The sequence below is a fragment of the Panthera tigris genome, chromosome F2 (genome assembly GCF_018350195.1).
Source record: "Panthera tigris isolate Pti1 chromosome F2, P.tigris_Pti1_mat1.1, whole genome shotgun sequence".
NCBI lineage: Eukaryota > Metazoa > Chordata > Mammalia > Carnivora > Felidae > Panthera > Panthera tigris.
In genome coordinates this window covers 36,943,100-36,962,022 of record NC_056676.1, presented here as the reverse complement: position 1 = coordinate 36,962,022, position 18,923 = coordinate 36,943,100, and the positions used below count along the sequence as shown (strand labels likewise).

General features: G+C 38.6%; 1 protein-coding gene across 1 annotated transcript in view; it reads right to left on the bottom strand.

The window, feature by feature from the left end:
• DECR1 (2,4-dienoyl-CoA reductase 1) overlaps positions 1-18,682 on the bottom strand; it is a 40,133-nt gene extending 21,451 nt beyond the window's left edge. The window contains exons 1-5 of the mRNA XM_007084328.3: positions 18,505-18,682; positions 6,811-7,013; positions 4,414-4,471; positions 4,203-4,289; positions 2,855-3,002 (exon numbers count right to left, since the gene is read on the bottom strand). Coding sequence (XP_007084390.2) covers positions 2,855-3,002; positions 4,203-4,289; positions 4,414-4,471; positions 6,811-7,013; positions 18,505-18,555 — 547 coding nt within the window. The 5' untranslated portion in view covers positions 18,556-18,682. The remainder of the gene's footprint in view (positions 1-2,854; positions 3,003-4,202; positions 4,290-4,413; positions 4,472-6,810; positions 7,014-18,504) is intronic.
• Positions 18,683-18,923: the final 241 nt, after the last annotated feature.

Genomic DNA, 18,923 nt, shown 5'->3' with positions numbered 1-18,923 from the left:
TAATGGATCTCAGCATAATATTTTCAATATTCTTCCCAATAAGGATCAGCTATGTATTTACCAACCTTTGTGGTTATAAGAGTACATTGGGCTAACGTCTTTAGGAGTTTCCTAAATCTTTTTTTTTAATGTTTATTATTTATTTTTGAGAGAGAGAGAGAGAGACAGAGACAGAGCACAAGTGGGGGAGGGAAGGAGAGAGAGGGAGACAGAATCTGAAGCAGGCTCCAGGCTCTGAGCTGTCAGCACAGAGCCCAACACGGGGCTCGAACTCATGAACCGTGAGATAGGACCTGAGCTGAAGTCAGATGCTCAACCAACTGAGCCACCTGGACACCCCAGAAGTTTCCTAAATCTTTTATTTGTTCATAATTATTAACTTTGCTTCAATGCTACTTAGAAGCATACTTTAATAATGTCCTAGTTCTAGCTTCTCTGCCTCTGCTAAGGTCACCTCTCTCATGATCCTCAGTCATCTGCTATCCCCTCTCCGAGGGCATATGTCATCACCACTTCCTGCCAGCCAATGTCTGCCTTCCAGTTGCCTTCCCTTCTCTAGTCTGAGTTCCCTGGATATAGAACCTTAACTAATTTCCTAGATTCCAGACCACCTAACGTACTTCTGACCACAAATTACCAAAGACTGCCTGCCTTCTGAACTGACTTCCACTTCGACACACTTCAGAGATCATCAGCACCTAAGTTCCTTGACTGTCGCTCCAATACCAGAATAGGCCCTGTGCACTGTACTCCACAGCCCAGTGGTACAAGTCCTTCAAACTCTGTCAGGTTATGGCATCAATAACTGACAGGAATCTTGGAAGAATAAAAACTGGCTTCCATCTTTTAAAAGTCTTAGCTCATATATTTTTAATGAAGCCCATAGAATTTTAATCCAATGTGATGAGTAAAAATAGATCATAGTCTGTTAAAATGAATGACAATAATGAGAAAAGAAGGGGGAGTCAGACAAAAATCAAGAGTCACAGAGATGGGCAGCGGAAGGAATAAAAGAGACAATGGAGCAGAAAAACACAAAGGTGAGAGAGACCAAGGTGAAGAACGAAATAGGGAACCAAGAATGAAGAGCTGACAGAGACAGAGAAAGAAATAGAGAAATGAGTAAGAGATAAGGAGAAAAAAATCAGAGACAGGAGAGACAAAAGGCACACAGGTCAAGGATCCTAGGACAGAGAAAGAAAAAGACCAAAAAAAAACAAAAAACAAAAAAACTTGGAAGCTCCAAATGGAACTGGAGTTAAGTGACCTGAAGTTTCTGTTTCAATGAGCTCAGGGACAAAAGATGGCAGTTGTACACATACAAAAACAGCCAGCACCCCTCCAGCATCCTTCTGTCTGTTCCTACATTTTTTCTCAAGCTGGCTTGAGAATTATCCACACTGTACAGAAGAAATGGAATGAATCTAATGAGGCAAAGGCTTCCGAACCAGAAGGAACCTGGCCAACTCCATGCCTTCCCTTCTCCCCACAAGCCTCAAGGACTCTTGCCCCTTTTCCTTGTTCAGAATGCTCTCTACCCTAAGAAATACCCCTTTCAAGTCCCACCTCACCCTCCCCACCTTGTTCAGGGACAGAGTCTCATCCACCTCTGTCATTTGTGCATATAGTACAGGACCTGTTACACAAAAGTCATCAGTAAGTGTCCATTAAATGAACAAATATACTCTGATTCTAGGCATATAAGTATGTACACACGTTACACACATACATAAATTACACATATATTTACTACTTATAGTTCATGAATAGAGTTTGTTCATAGTACTAAACAGAAATGTTCTAGTAACTTCCCTGCAGATCTATTTTCCCTAGTGTTCTCAACCACACTGATGTCATCATCATCCAAACTACTCACCCAGCACAAATTCTCTCATGTAATCAGTAAGGCCTATTGATTTTATCTGCTAAATGTCTCCTAATTTATCCCTCATGTCATGTGGCCACATACCAAAAGAAAAGACAAACCTTCGGAATGGTCTCCCTAATTTTTTCCACCCCCAACATTGTTGTCAGTATCCTTTCCAATCAAGTCCAAGACATGACTTGAAGGAGACACCTTCAAGAGAAATCCCTAAGAAAATAACTCCCGTTTCCTTCACAAGTAACATCAAATTTTCTTTTTTTATTCTTTTTTTTTAAGTTTATTTATTTATTTTGAGAGAGACAGAGACAGTGCAAGTGGGAGAAGGGCAGAGAGAGAGGGAGACAAGAGGATCCCAAGCAGGCTCCTCACTGCCAGAGCAGAGCCCAATGTGGGCCTCGAACTCACAAAACCATGAGATCATGACCCGAGCCAAAACCAAGAGTCAGACACTTAACTGACTGAGCCCTCAGGTACGCCAACATCAAATTTTCTATTTCGATATTGAGAACTTTCCCAATTACACCCAATCCGCATCCCCACTCATTTCCCACTATTCTGCCTCCTCATCTCTAACCACATCAAATTTCTCATCAATCCCTAAACGTCTGTTTATCAGGTCTCTTTCCTGGGACATTTTCATTTACTTGCCACCCTCCTTTCATCCCAACTTCTCCACATCAGGATCTTGGAAAATTCAGCTCAAATTGTGTCTTGTTCCTCAACCTGATAATCATCCTAGGGAGAGTTAGTCATTCCTATCTCTGGGTTTCCAACATACATGAAATGTATATTTATTACAGCTCATATCATAACATACAGTAATTATTTAGGTATCTTTCTGCTCCATTAGCCTATGAGTTGCACAGATACCAACAATGTCTTATTGACTTCTGTAAATATCCCAGGACTTATCACAGAACCTGTGTGCAGTAGGGACTCAATCAATATATGAAGAATTAATAAACATACCTTTCTGTGCTTTAATTAGTTGCTTTCCAATTTCTAGAGTCACATAGGCAGTACCATTTAGAACTATGTCAGTTATGGTCTTCCAAGCATTAGGAGAGAGTCTTTCAGTGGGAGAAATAAAATTCCCTGCTGCATTGTTTATCACAACCTAATAAAGCAATAAGGCAAGTTATAGAAATTTTTAGATAAGGAAGAACATTTTCCCTCCAGAGTTTTTACTTCTAAAACATATTAATCCAAATACCATTAAGGTAAAATTGATAGTCTGCTATGAAATAAAACCACAAGATTTGGTTCAGTTTTACTTTTTTTGAGCCTGTAAAAATCCCCTGTGTTATTTACCACATTTCAGAATCCTATTCCCTGTCTCAAAATTAGGGTAGAATCTATCATTAAGAAAACAAATACAGATTAAGCATGTCTACCACTTATCTACACTGTACGTCAAGGAATCTCAAAATGCCTTTTAATTTCTGGTGACATTTTGGCTTACTTTACCCAATGAAATTCTTGCTTGATAACATGTTTCTTCACTATCAGTAAAGATTCTACCTAGCTCTATTAGCAGACTCAATATTACTGGCCTGTCTGAAAATATCTTTAACTCGGAAGAGCGCTTTCTGAGACTACTGGAGGAAATTGCTTCTTTCCCATATGTGAACCAAACAACAACCAAATACTCATACACAACTCGGGTCTTAAAAGGAAAAAGCTGGAGTATTTTATTGATTTCTTTACTTGTATTATTCTCCTCTACTGATGGAGATAATCAAAAGTTATTAGGAAAAGCAAAGAGCATGAATCATTTAAACTAGATATTGTATTGTTGAATAATTGCTCTTATTTCATAATCTTATTAAATAAAGTGAAATCAGGTTTGTTCTATATGACTGTAAATGCATTTTTTAAGTATTTCTGAAAGGAAATGGTATAGCAGTTCACCTAAACTGTTCCCTGCTCTGAGCAGAGCTGGCTCTTCCCTTAAGAAAGAAAATAGCTTCTCTGGGGCGCCTGGGTGGCTCAGTCGGTTAAGCGTCGGACTTCAGCTCAGGTCACGATCTCGCGGTCCACGAGTTTGAGCCCCGCATCGGGCTCTGGGCTGATGGCTCAGAGCCTGGAGCCTGCTTCTGATTCTGTGTCTCCCTCTCTCTCTGCCCCTCCCCCGTTCATGCTGTGTCTCTCTCTGTCTCAAAAATAAATAAATGTTAAAAAAAAAAAAAAGAAAGAAAGAAAATAGCTTCTCAACACAGCACTTGCTCACGTCACATATTTATTTCCTGAGTGCATCCTTAGTACTCTTGTGGGTGTTATCAACATCCTGTTCTGGCCTCATCAGCACTGAACTTACGTCAGGATGTCCCGCAACTTTGATCAGTTCTGACACAGTGTTTTGCACCATTTCAGGATCCCTCACATCACACCGAACTGCATGAACCTGAAAAATAACACAGAGAAAAAGAAATCCAACAATTTCCAGACTTCTTAAACCAAACGCATGAGAAAGTTACTTAAGCATGTTTTATTTGTAAATCTGAATTAAATAACTCTTTTTAATGTACCTTATTTCCAGTCTGAGAAGAAATTTGTTCTGCCGTATCTTTCAAAACATCGATCTTTCTAGAAATAAAAATATGGTACTTTGCATGAATTCTGAAATGACTTCATATTATATTTTTCTTTTTAATTCCATAAACTGAATTCCATAAATTAAAAACAAAGAGAATCTATAGCTTAAACACATGCATTTTTGACAAAATACAAAAGCTGTATCTATAAACAAATCAGTTTGAATGAATTTACTTTCCACAAGTTAATTTAGTATAATTTTTGTATACTTGATACTCAATTATTGAATTATTTACTTTTAAACTAGTTGCTTTATATCTACTCATAGTTTAAAATTATTTCCTTAATACAAAAATGCTGATTCAAGGGGTACATGCACCCTAACATTTATAGCAGCATTATCAACAATAGCCAAATTACGGAAAGAGCCCAAATGTCAAATGTCCACCGACTAATGAATGGATACGGAAGATGCGGTCTGTGTGTGTATATGTGTGTGTGTGTGTGTGTGTGTGTGTGTGTGTGTGTACACACACAAAATGGACAATGGAATATTACCCAGGTATCAAAAAGAATGAAATCTTGCCATCTGCAACAATGTGGATAGAGCTGGAGAAAATTATGCTAAGTGAAATAAGCGAATCAGAGAAAGACAAATACCACGTGATATCACTCATGTGTGAAATTTAAAAACCCAAACAGATAAACACAGAGAATGGGGGGAAAAAAAAGAGGGAGGCAAATAAAAGACTCTTAACAATAATAGAGAACCAATAGAGGGTTGTTGGAGGGGAGGTGGGCAGGGGGATGGGCTAGCTGGGTGATGGATATTAAGAAGGGCCCTCGTGATGAGCATTGGTGTTATATGTAAGTGATTATGATATGATGGTGTTATATGTAAGTTATATTTAGTGATTCATTAAATTCTACTCTTGAAACCAATATTATACTATGTTAACTAAAATTTAAATAAAAACTTAAAACATGAAAAAAAATAAGTAAATAAATTTTCTTAATTACAATAATTTCTGTTCCCTTGCCCAAGCCTGCTTTAGAAAGAAAATACATTTATGATATAATGTAAGCTTATATTATACTCTATGAAATCTGTTATGTATAAAATTTATGTTAGTAGATTTTAGACCAAATTTATGGATATAAAAGCATTATATGCATTTAGTTTCATACTCTCGAAAGAAACATGAAAAATAAACCATAAGCATAAATTATGCAGTGTTACAAAGAAAATAAGATTTTAATACTTGCAAAAATGTTACAATATAAAAAAATGTTCTGGCCAATTTGCATTAAAGGAAACATCTGAAAGAAATTCCTTTGGCCCTTTGTAAATTACATCGTGACTTGTCATTCAGATTATTATTCAGCCTATCTAAAAATTTTACACTATTCAAAATAGGAAGAAGGTGTCGATTTTTTGACCAGTCTTTAAAGTTCTACACTTACATAGGCATAGAATCCTAAAAATAGTCACATAGTTATAGGGCCTAAATAAGAAATTCCATCTACATGGCCTTATCCTTCCAACATTTATCACAAGAGATGTTTTGAAATATCTACCCATCTTATAGAAAATGGAAGAATTATATCCATTACCCAGGTACAAGGCTAACTAGCCTTTGAAGCAGTAACTATAATCACTCTCACTGAAAAAAAAAAAAGCAGCCTCAATACAGTAGTTTTTAACTTATCCATTATCAATCATTACTGATCTTCCTCAAGTTAATGATGTGGTTACACCCAATAAACCCACCATAAATTCAAAACACCCTAAGTTGAAAATGCATTTAATACACCTAACCTACTGCACACCATAGCTTAACCTAGCCTACCTTAAACGCATTAGCCTATAGTTAGGCAAAATCACCTGATGCAAAGCCTGTTTTATCATAAAGTGTTGAATATCTCACAGAAACTTACTGAATACTGTACTGAAAGTGAAAAACAGAAGGTTTATCTGAGCACAAAATGGTCGGAAGTGTATCGGTTATTTACCCTCATGACTGAGTGGCTGACTGAGAGCTACAATTCATTGCCAGCATCATCAGAGTATCTCGTCACATATTATTAGCCTGGGAAAGGTTCCAAATTCAAAACTTCAAGCACAGTTTCTACTGACTGTGTATTACTTTCACACCATTGTAAAGTCGAAAAATCCTAAACTGAACCAATGCAAATCAGGATCCCATCTGCATTTCTATCATTACAAGTATAACTGATTTTTCCAAGGAGATTTACTTAAATAATCTAAAGGATATTCACAGAAAATTATGATGAAAATCAAAAAACTCTGGCATATAGTGTTTTCAATACTGTGGCACAGAAATATTTTATACTAGACTCTTGCCAGGCAACTGGTGAGCGTGACTTACCGGCTGGCTATCACACACTGAGCACCTAGACTGGACAGAAGAGCTGTCATTCCTTTACCAAGGCCAGTACCTCCCCCGGTAATAAACGCCACTTTTCCTTGAAAACTATTAGGTGGTAGCATCGGTTTTTGAAGGGGCGGGAAGAATTTAGACTGAAACGCTTCAAGGTTTTGATACAATATTTTTGTTCCATAACTGAAAAACTGAAAGGGAAAAAAGATTAATTGAAATTTTCACACGTGCATTTCCACAAAATAGATGAATTTCAAAAAACTTACTCTTGAACTCACTATTAATCAAATTCTTGGATTAACAAACTCACTGTAAACGTACTGGTATTGTATTTAACCAATTATTACTTTTTTCCCCACTGGAATGTTAAGTAACACAGTGGAATGGGTAAAAGCATGGGCTTTGGACAAAGACCACATAGGACATATTTTCTCTTTAGTTGTATAAACTTCAGCAAGTGATTTAACCTCTTTGTGCCTCAGTTTCTTCCATAAATGAAGACAATAAAAGAACCTTACTCTTGAGACATTGTAAGCATTACATGAATTAACATAAGTAAAATACCTAGAACATTGTTTAGCATATACTAAATGTTCTATAAATGCTAGCATTATTATTTCCGGGGGTTTTGCTTAAATTTATATAAAAAGAACTGACATAAAGCATATTCATCTTTCAATAAGAATAACTTGGATAAAAATCACATTCCATCTTTGAATCACTGAAAAAAATTATTACAAGTCCTTATAAGTTTATTAAATCAAATATCTCATCCCATGTTGTCTTCTGGATAATAAATTTAGAACAGATAATTATTTGTTATATTTAAAATAGGGAAAAAATTAAAACATTTTATACTGAAAACATTTGCATTGCCCTATCTTATGCCTTACAACTTACATTCTCACATTACTTGTGAAAATCACTGCCATTTTCTCACATTTAATTATAAAAACAAACTTTAAGTGTTGAACATAATAACAATAAGGAGTTAATTTCATTAAGTGCTTATCATGTGTCAAGACTCGATATCTTCACCAGCCCATGAAACAGGTATTATTTTAACCTCACTGTGCTGTGGAGGTGTGTGTGTGTGGGGGGGGGGGGGGGGGGACAGTTATGTTAAATATATTTTAAATATATTGCCCAAGTCCCAGAACCAAGATTCAAATGTGGTCTGATAGGCTCCAAAGCCCTCCCTCATCATTACCTTGTATATTTCCTCTCTCTACTCACTGAACTCTACAGAGCTTAATGATCACACCAAAAAGGCATGTGATGTTCCCCATCAGGTCATGGTTGCAAGACTACAACTCCAAAATGTATCATTTCCTGCTAGAATATTCCTATAAGCTAAGTGAGCTGCTATCAGTTGGTCTCGGGTATCTAGAAATTTCTCCTAATGAAATAATTGGAAATGTGGTCAATGATTTAGGATAAGGCTGTTTATCAACTGGAAATTACACAAGAAAATGCTTATGATATGATGTTATGTGAAAAAAGAAGTATACAATATGTTAACTGTAAACAAAAATATATGCTTGGGAAAAAGACTAATGAAATAACAGTAAGTAGTAGATTCACGATTAATCATGTGCCAAGATCTACTAAAGACTTTAAATGCATTATCTCTCAACAATCCTATAAGGTAAATTCTATTGCTATCCTCAGTTTATAGATGAAAAAGGTGAAACACAGGAAGATCAAGTAAAAAACTTTTTTTAAAATTTTTTTTAATGTTTTATTTATTTTTGAGACAGAGAGAGACAGAGCATGAGCAGGGGAGGGACAGAAAGAGAGGGAGACAAAGAATCCGAAGCAGGCTCCAGGCTCCGAGCTGTCAGCACAGACCCCGACGCAGGGCTCAAACTCACGGACCACGAGATCATGACCTGAGCTGAAGTCGGATGCTCAACCGACTGAGCCACCCAGGTGCCCCAGTAACTAACTTTTAAAGACAAATAATAAGTAGAAAAGACTGGATTCAAATCCAAGATGTGTCTGACTTCAGAGTCCACCCATATCTTCCTTACACAATTACTATCTTTAGGTGATGAGATTATGGATGATTATTTTTGCCTTTTGTTGGGTTTTAGCATTTTTATCTTTTCAATATGTATGACTTGCTTTTACAATCAGGAAAAACATGTTACTGAAAGACAAAATCTGAAAGCATGTATAAAATAATTGGTGAAGACAAATTTGTAAATCTGATTATGCTCCAGGCTGGTCATTGTACATCCTTTGGCTTCAGGTTGACAAAGCATTTTCTTTTTGTATCCTCTGCCAAAGCAGAATAATCCAAGCAACCTACAATAATCTTTCTCTACATAAATAGCAGTTTTACCTAAGGCTGCCACCGCCTCCGAGAATATTACATTAAGATGATAGAACAGGAAATTTGCACAAGTAGCTTAGGGAGTCTGTCATTACTCACTAATGATGAAAAAACTGTGTTCCAATTTTCCAAAGGCTCTAAAATGAATTTTTATTTATTTAGTGTTGCTTTGTACAGGGAATGCGATGTGGTGCTTTACAAAAGATAAATTATGCAAAATATTTGCACATAAACTTTTTTTACTTATCCTAAAACATTGTCTCAACCTCCCAAATGGTAGAAGAATATACAGGTAAAAATAATCAGTTTGATTAACAGTTCCTAATAAGTGTCTATAACATATTAGGTTACTACTTAGCACAGGCTTGTCTGTTGTATTTTATTTGATCTAATCAACACTGATCTTTCCCACCAAACCAAAAGTGAAGAAATTGATATGCTATTTTAATTCACATTACCTTCTAATAATTCATAGCATATATGCTGTTGAATATTAAATTCAAGCCATCTATTTGTCTACAAACAACTTGTTCATTTCAACATTAAGACATGAGGTGAACAGACCTCATAGAATCTTGTTGTATTCGGTCTCCTATTTCTACAAAGAATTCTGAGTAACCTGAAATAGCATTTTGGCTATTTCTTTTTGTTTTTTTTTAAATTGTTTTACTATTTATTTATTTTTGAGAGACAGAGTGGGGGGGGGAGGGGCAGAGAGAAAGGGAAACAGAATCTGAAGCAGGCTCCAGGCTCCGAGCTATCCACAAAGAGCTCGATGCCAGGCTCAAACTCATAAACCGTGCCATCATGACCTGAGCCGAAGTCGGATGCTTATCCAACTGAGCCACCCAGGTGCCCTTGCCATTTCTTTTTGAGTCATAAAAAGTAGATTCAAAATAGACTTTTAAGTTTTCAAATCTTGCTCTGTGCTTTTTCTAGAAATCAGTTGTCTTTTGAAAATAGAAATAATACCTTGCATATCAAGATTGAGTTCTCTGGATATCTTTAAAACCTAAAATTCTTACAACCCTCTCTCATCTTCCATTTTGGCAAACAAATTCACTTTTAGAATTAGAAGTTCTACAATCTCCCAGAAAAAGAAAATCAGTTATCATCTGCCTCCATATGCACGACTCCCCCACATCGTATAAACAATATCTATCTCCTTCATGTGGTCCTAAACAATACCATCTAAACTCATGAAAAGTGATTGTACTTTTAATCCTCAGAATGGCAATTCTTTAAGAGTCTTGACTGTCTTCTCCCTGGAGGATGAGGACTGTATAGCAATGAGATTTATTCTTAAATTACCTAAGTATTTTGGCTAGTCTCAAATGTATAGAATAAACACCTACAATAAAGGCAGATTGGTGATCCTAGGCCAGATGTTTTATTAGGCCTGCCCAATGTTTTAAAATAATTTTTAAGTTCATTTATTTTTTAAGAGAGAGAGAGAGAGATAGAGTGTGAGTGGGGGAGGGGCAGAGAGAGGGAGACAGAATCCAAAGCAAAGCGGGCTCCAGGTTCTGAGCTGTCAGCATACAGCCCTACATGGGGTTCAAACTCATGAACCATTGAGATCATGACCTGAGCTGAAGTTGGACACTTAACCAACTGAGCCACCCAGGCACCCCCAATGTCTTAAAACTTTTGAGCCAATATTTAGATACTGAGTGAATTCAGATAAAAATCAGAAGCTCTACTGACACTGAGGTTCAGCTTCCAATAAGGCCGAGTTAATGCCCACTTGAGACAAGACCTAAGCTCTGCCCAATCCTCACTCACACAGGCAAAGTAAACTCTTTTCAGTGGGCAATCACTGTCATTTATAGAGCCTCTCAGAACTTGAGGCATTTGAGTGCATGACTCCTAATCTAGATAAAACCCAAGAAACTAATACAAAATAGAAAAGGGGAAAATGGTTTTTCTTTTTTCTTGTTCTTGTTTGTACCACAGAAAAGTTTCTGAAATTTCATATAAAACAATTTTCTGTAAAAGTAATTGTTTAATGATCAAGGTATACTATTAAGAAAATCCAGTTCCAAATCTGTAAAAATCCTGTAATAACAGACACTCACACAGAAGTTGTGGGCTAAAGGTCATATTTAAATAGCTCTTAGGTTAGTTATCTCACTATCATTGTCACCATTACTAATTGACAGGGCTCCCACATTAAAATCGCATACCTCAAAAGTACAGATGTCCTCTAGACTTGAAAATAGAAAAATTAAACTCTTTACTGGCATTCAAGCTGGACAATACAGCCTCAACCTACCTTCCTAGCCCTACTTATCAGTTTCACCACTTAGAGGTTTATTCTATGCTCACCAAGCCCTCAGCATTCCTGAAACTTACCAAGAACTTTCACCTTCTGGTCTTTGCTCGGTCTTTGCTGATTTCTCACTTGCCTAAACTAGCTACTTTCTTTCTCAATCAGCCTTCAAAACCAAGCCAAAGTGTCAAGAACTGTTGACACTTTTAAACATGTGTGTCTGTTAAAAATGGGCCAAATGAATCCCTCCCTCCATCAGGATCTTAGTCTTTCTTAGCCTTCCGCACCAGACTGTGAGCACCCAGGAAGACAGAACAGTCTCCATTCATAACTATAATAGGGTGTCTTGTTTTTTTAAGGAATAATTTTTTTTAAGTTTATTTGAGAGAGAGAGAGAGAGAAAGGGAGGGCATCAGCAGGAGAGGGGCAGTGAGAGAGAGAGAGAGAGGGAGAGAGAGAGGGAGAGAGAGGGAGAGAGTGAGGGGAGAGGGGCAAAGACAATCCCAAGCAGGGCAGAGCCTTACTTGATGCAGGGCTCCATCTCAGGAACCATGAGATCATGTCCAGAGCTGAAACCAAGAGTCAGACACTTAACCAACTGAGCCAGCCAGCCTCCCCTTTCTAACAGGATTTCTAACACCAGTTGGGCATTCAGTAAATGCTTGTTTTATTTTCTGTAATGCTGATCAGCCAGGGTCCGATGCCATCCAAAGTACATGAGAGAAGACAAGTAGAATCTTATGCAGCTATGGATACAACCCAGGTCTCTGCCGCATGTTTCATGAAGTTGAAATAGTCACTTCCAAAGACTCTAAATTATGCCACGTTAAATATTAATCCAAATCTATTGATGTATGAGTATGAACAGATCATTTGCAAATAGAAAAACTGGGCAAAGACCTTAAAAGATAGCCCACATGCAAAAAATATATACAACCATACTTTCAACCAAGTGATGTAATTAGACAAAGAAGGTATCATTTTTCTCACAAAAGATTGGGAATACTAAAAAATATCTGATTAAAGTCACTCTTACAATCTGTTGAAATGAATTGGGCCAACTTCTTTGGAGGCCAATTTGGCAACACATATCAAAATGTTGACTAAACTACACATATCCTTTGACCCAGCAACTCAACATTTAGGAATTAATCCAACAGATAAACTCACTCTTTTGGGTGGGAGGAAGAAGCTATGTTCAAAGAAAGGCACTAAGATCAAAATGAACTTAACAATTCTATTTACAATCACATCAAAAAGAATAAAACACTAATAAATTTAATAAAAGTACAAGATTTATAAATTAAAAACTTTATACACCATTAAGAAATTAAAGAGGACCTAAATAAATAAAAAAGACATCCTGTGTTCATGGATTGAAAAACTTAATTTTGTTAAGATGGCAGTACTCCCCAAATTGATCTATAGATTCAATGCAATTCTTATCAAAACACCAGGTGGCTTTTTGCAAAAATTGACAAGCATATCTCAAAATTCACTCTTAGGGACTCAGAAATACAGGGCACTCAGATGAGCCAAACAAACATATTTACTAAAGCATTGTTTGCAATCAAAAAAGACCAAAAAACAATCTATCTGCATTTCCAAAGGGATGCTCAATTAATTAGGGCACATCCATATAACACAATACTGTGTATCTTTTATTAGAATATATTCTATTCTAATAACAATATGTTGTTATTCAATCACTCAACAAATTCATTGAGTACCAACAACGTGAGGCATCATGTGTTAAGGGAAAAATCCAAGGTAGGGAAATATATATAAAATGCTCTCATTTGTGTGGTTTCTTTTAATGAAAATATCTCCATATATATGTTGATACATAAACAAAAATTGTTGGAAGGATCCACAAGAAACTATTCATAGCATTAATCTCTTGGAGAGGGACTGTTTGTACGGTCATTGCATCCTTTTGTACTGTTGAGTGTCTGATATGCTCATAAATTAATTTTTGATTAGAAATAGTTAACACAGTATCAGATCATATGTGCAAGGACACAATATAAAAAGGGTATAGAGGAAAACAAAGTGTCAGCAAGAAGAACACTGGCACACGATCAGTGCTATTTAAAGTGTAAATAGTTAAGTGTCCGACCCTCGATTTCGTCTCAGGTCATGATCTCACAGTTCCTGCATCGGGCTCTGCGCTGACAGCACGGAGCCTGCTTGGGACTCTCTCTTTCCCTCTCTGTCTGCCCCATCCCTTGCTCATGCTCTCTCCCTCTCTCAAAATAAATAAATATGAAAAAAAAATTTTTAATAAAGTGTACTGTATATTCCACACTGAAGTGTGAGTTATAAAGACAATGAAACATCACCCTAATTTTTTTTTGGGGGGGGGGGATTTTCTAAGTACAACATGAGGTACTGCTGATTTAATTCAACATGAATATTTTTTTAAAAACAAATTGATCCTGACCCAAATTCACAGGAAAAGAGCTCTGCAGACTGGGCCTTGACTGTCACATTAAGATGTCAGCTTGGTAAAGACCTGACAATCTTATTTTTCAAAGGATGACTTTGAAAAATGCATAATTCTGCATTCCCAACACAACTCAATAGTCTGTGCAGACAGTTAAACCTCCACTATCTACTTCCCAGTCTATTCTGTCCAGTTGCTAGAAGGCACGTATCTGTGCCTTGCCTGCATTATTTTCAATGTCCAGACCACTGCCACTTAAGCACAGTGGACATGGCTCTTAGCCGGAAACATCTGGAAATACAAGAGGAGGCTGGGCAGGAAGCTCTACTTGATGCTCCTGTACAAACAGTCCTGCAGAATGAAGAATTGTTCCACCCACTAATCCAAAACCAACCCTACAAACCATAAAAGAATTGAAGAACCCAAACTCTACCCATACCCATGGCTTGCCACAGGCCATGCTACTCTCGAGCTCTGTGCATGTGTGGATTGCTTGAGTACCTCTCCTTCTCCTTAACTGAAAGCAGAGCACTGCACAGAGGCTCTTCTAAGCAACTGCAGAACACAGATCTCGTTGCCACAGCAACTTGAAGGTAAGGCTGAGCAAATATAAAAGAAAGTTAGCTGGACTCCTAGCTGCAGTGGCTAGGCTGAATTATGTAGTTGTTGCCAGTAGCAAGACAGAAATTACATTTTTAAGTAACGATACATCTCATAGCAATGAACATGAGTCCTTGAAAAAGTAGCTGCTGTGTGCTCCAGGGTGTGCTTCCCATTTTTATTACAGTTCTTACCTGTTGGCAGTTAGATGTGGACCAAACAGATGATTCACCAATACCACACAATAAAGGGAGATGAAATCAAGGAGATAAATGAGCCGGCAATTTGATATTTTCAACTGGGATCTTCACTCTGGCTAACCCCTCATTGAGTAATCTCACTGATCCCCATCACATTAGCCAAAACTAACATGACTACCTGATTTTCTTTCTTTCTTTCTTTCTTTCTTTCTTTCTTTCTTTCTTTCTTTCTTTCTTTCTTCCTTCTTTCTTTTCTTTTCTTTCTTTCTTTCTCTCTTTCTCTCTCTCTGTTTTCTTTCTTTTCTTTCCTTCTTTCTTTTGAGAGAGAAAGTTCCAGTGCACAAGCAGGGAAGGGGCAGAGGGAGAGAGAGAGAAAAAAATCTTATGCAGGCTCCAACCCCAGCACAGAGCCCAACATGGGGTTTCATCTTACAACAGTGATATCATGACCTGAGCCAAAATCAAGAGTCAGACGCTTAACCAAGTTAGCCACCCACACATCCCGGCTATCTTTTGGGGGGACAAAAAATAGAATCCTGACTCTTCAAAAGGTTTTTGATATGGGAATTTTTATATAAAAAAATATATTAGAGATAAACATGATGTTATGAGCTGGTATAGATTTAACTCATATACTTATTTTTAGCAAGTTTTTATGGAGCATCTCCTATGCCCTAGGCACTGTTCTAGGAAATGGTAACAGCAGTGAACAAAAACAGTACAATACTCTACCTTGAGAGATTATTTTTGGAGGGAGGAGGACAAGTAAATTAAATAATATATATAGTATATTATAAGCTAATACATACTATGGGAAAAAATAAGGCATAGAATAGGGGTGGAGATCTCACTGAGGTGAATTTGAGCAAAGACCTAAAAAAGGTGAGGAAATGAGTGCCACAGTTCTTTCAGGCAGTAGCAAGAGTTAGATCCTAAAGATCCTAAAGTTATTGCTCTCGATAAAAACAAAAGGAAAGGGGGACACCTGGGTGGCTCAGTCTCAATCATTTGACTCTTGATTGTGGCTGAGGTTATGATCTCACGGTTCGTGGGTTCGGGCCCCACATTGGGCTCCTTGCTGGTAGTGTGGAGCCTGCTTGGGATTCTCTCTTTCTCTCTCTCTCTCTCTCCACCCCTACCCCACTGGCTCTTCTCTGTCTAAAATTAACAAATATACTTAAAAAAATTTTTTTTAACAAAAAGAAAGGAAGCTTGGCAGTGTGCATCTTAGAGATCTAAGAATTAATCTACAAAAGGAAGAATGGTAAAATTAAAAAAAAAAAAGTTTCACAAAGTAAACTTAACCTTACTATCTGAGATGAATTCTGATATTTCCTATTCTATTTCAATTTATTTTTCTTAAACTCATCTTGTTCCACAAAACTGATTTCAATGTCCAGTCGTGATTATCTCTTAGCTTGAAAAATATACATGAAACTTAATGATGGTACACATAGCTTTTCAACCAACTACCTCTAAAGAATGCCTAACACTTAATAGGCACTTAATGAGCATTTCCTGATAAACAGCTGAATATGTGAATGTTTTCCAGGGTAGAACTGAAATCAGCATGAGAGCAAAGGTCATTTTTTAAAAAATTTTTTCAACCCAGGGCCAGGCACAGAGCCAGTTCTCAGTAATTGTTTGTACTTAGGCCTACTAGTTAAACAGAACAATTTAATGTAACACTTCATAAATAGAACTCAACAAATGAAACTTTTCTCTTTGTTCTTGGTAACAAAACTACTCAAATTAGGTTTTAATTGTAACAACTAGTATTTGCTAACAAAAATCTGATGTTCCCTGGAACAACCCACTTCATAGATGTAAAGTCTCTTCTCCTAGGAATTTAAGCCCAAGCCTGCTTGTGCCAAGAAAACAAACCACACCAAAACAGGCTTCTCTTGGCCCTGAGCCCCAATCCTCAAAACTTCTATTTTTCTTAAGCAAAAGAAATTCAAAATTATCAGATTACAATTACTTTTTAAATGAGTTCATTGTCTAAGGGTGTCAGAAGAGCTGGGATACAGTCTGTGTGACCTTATTACTACAGGCTTAATGATTTGTGGGGGAAAAAAAATCTCTGGGGACTTTTCTGCCTCACTGAGTTGTAGGAAGAGAAAGTTCTTTGAGAAGAGTCCAGAAAACACAAGCTTCTTTTACAACGATCTGTATCCAAAACCTTTAAAGGAAAACAGTATCAACAAAACTTTGGTGTTGAACAAGTATCACTTTTTAAAAGAAAAGTTCTCTTACTTGAGAGATTTAGCATACTATTATTTCCTTGTGTTCACATTTGAAGCTAGTGTCTCTCCTTTAAAAAAAAAAAAAATTAAAGGGGCTCCTGGGTGGCTCCGTCGGTTGGGCATCCGACTTCGACTCAGGTCATGATCTCACCGTTCCAGAGTTCAGGCCCCGCATCAAGCTCTGTACTGACAGTTCACAGCCTGGAGTCCCCTTCAGATTTTATGTCTCCCTCTCTGTCTCTGCCCCACCCCCGCTTGTGCTCGCTCTTTCAAAAAAAAAAAAAAAAAAAAAAAAAAAAATATATATATATATATATACACACATATATTTTTTAATGTTTAATAAACAAACAAATAAATAAAAATTAAAAAACTACTATGGCTGCCCATTCTATTTGATTTAAAAGGGTTTTTTTCACAACTGGCAAAATAGTTTTTCAACCTAGCTAAGGAAATTGAACTTTTTGGTTTAATTTATTAAGATTTTTGAATTTGGTTGTGGAAGAGGCTGTCTTGGATACTACTGTTTTTTTTTTTTTAATGTTTATTTATTTATTTTGAGAGAGAGAATGAGCAGGAAGGGACACTAAGAGAGGGAGACAGAGAATCCCAAGCAGGCTTTGCAGCTGCCAGTACACAGCCTGAGACAAGCTCGAACTCACCATGGCTCAAACTCACAAACCTGAGATCATGATCTGAGCCAAAACCAAGAGTCCGATACAACAAACTGAGGCACCCACACACCCCCACTATTGCTTTGTTTTCATCTTCCTTTCTCCTTATCCTCTCTGTCTTCACTTGCATTCCTCACCACCACCCCACCCCCCCCCCCCCGCGCGCCTGTTTATTTATTTTGAGAGAGAGAGAGAGAGAGAGAGAAAGAATCCCAAGCAGGCTCCCTGCTGTCAGTGTGGAGCCCAATGCCGGGCTGGAACCCAGGAGTCTTGACATCATGACCTGAGCCCAAGTCAGACTTAACTGACTGAGCCACCCAGGCGCCCCTTCACTCGCATTTTCTATTTGGACTATGAGTCCAACGGATATACATAAGTTGACAAACCAGCAAACAAGTTGTCTTTCCCAAAGCATGGTGGAGATATAGGTAAAAGCCAGCCTTAGGTGCTTCTCTCCCAGCTTTACCTCTGGGAAGTGGAGTCTAGATAGCTGGGGGTTTCTCCCTTTTCATAAAAAGCTTTATGTAAATATGCTTGTATTAATGTTTAAGTTGCACAACACATGAATGGCTCTTCCTCTTAAATCAAGGTCTCTTATAAGGCCAATGCCCCCTCTGGACCCCCCCTCCCACCAAGTCCCTCTCCCTCCGCAAAGGGCCAACGTGTGCAATGTCTCCAGTCTTTCCACCTATTTCCACACAACTTTGAAACTTCTTAGGGACATGAAAACTTTGCGAATCACAGCATGACCCTCACACACTTTCTCAGATAGCAAATGTGGCTTTGACCCTTCTTAACTCCAACCCCGCCTCCCGGCTCCCACTGCTCCCGCGTTTCTCCGCGCCCCGGAACCCCCCGTCCTCGCTCCCCGCATGCCGGGTCCGGATCTTCGTTCCGTCGTCTTACCCTCCGAGGACCTGGGCCCCGAGTAAGGAAGACTCGGCCTAGTGTCGCCATCTTGGACCTCCCGGATTGTGACTGGAGGCCCCCGGGCACTGGGGGCGGAATCCAGCGGGGAGGAGGAGAGTGCAGGGACCCCCCCGGAGGGCGGGAGCGGAGAACGGGGTCGAACGGGGTGAGGGGGGCGGGGGCGGGGAGGGCCGGAGCGGGGAGGGGGTGGGGCCGGGGTGGGGCCAAACGGGGGCGGGGCGGACCGGAGAGGGGAGGAGGACGGGCGGACGGGCGGTGTTGGGGCGGGGCCGGGGCGGGCTGGAGCGGGGGCGGGGATGGGGCGGACCGGAGCGGGAAGGAGGAGGGGGAGGGGCGGGGGCGGGGCCGGAGGGGCGGGGCGGGGCCGGGCTGGCACAAGCCGCGGCAGAGGGGAG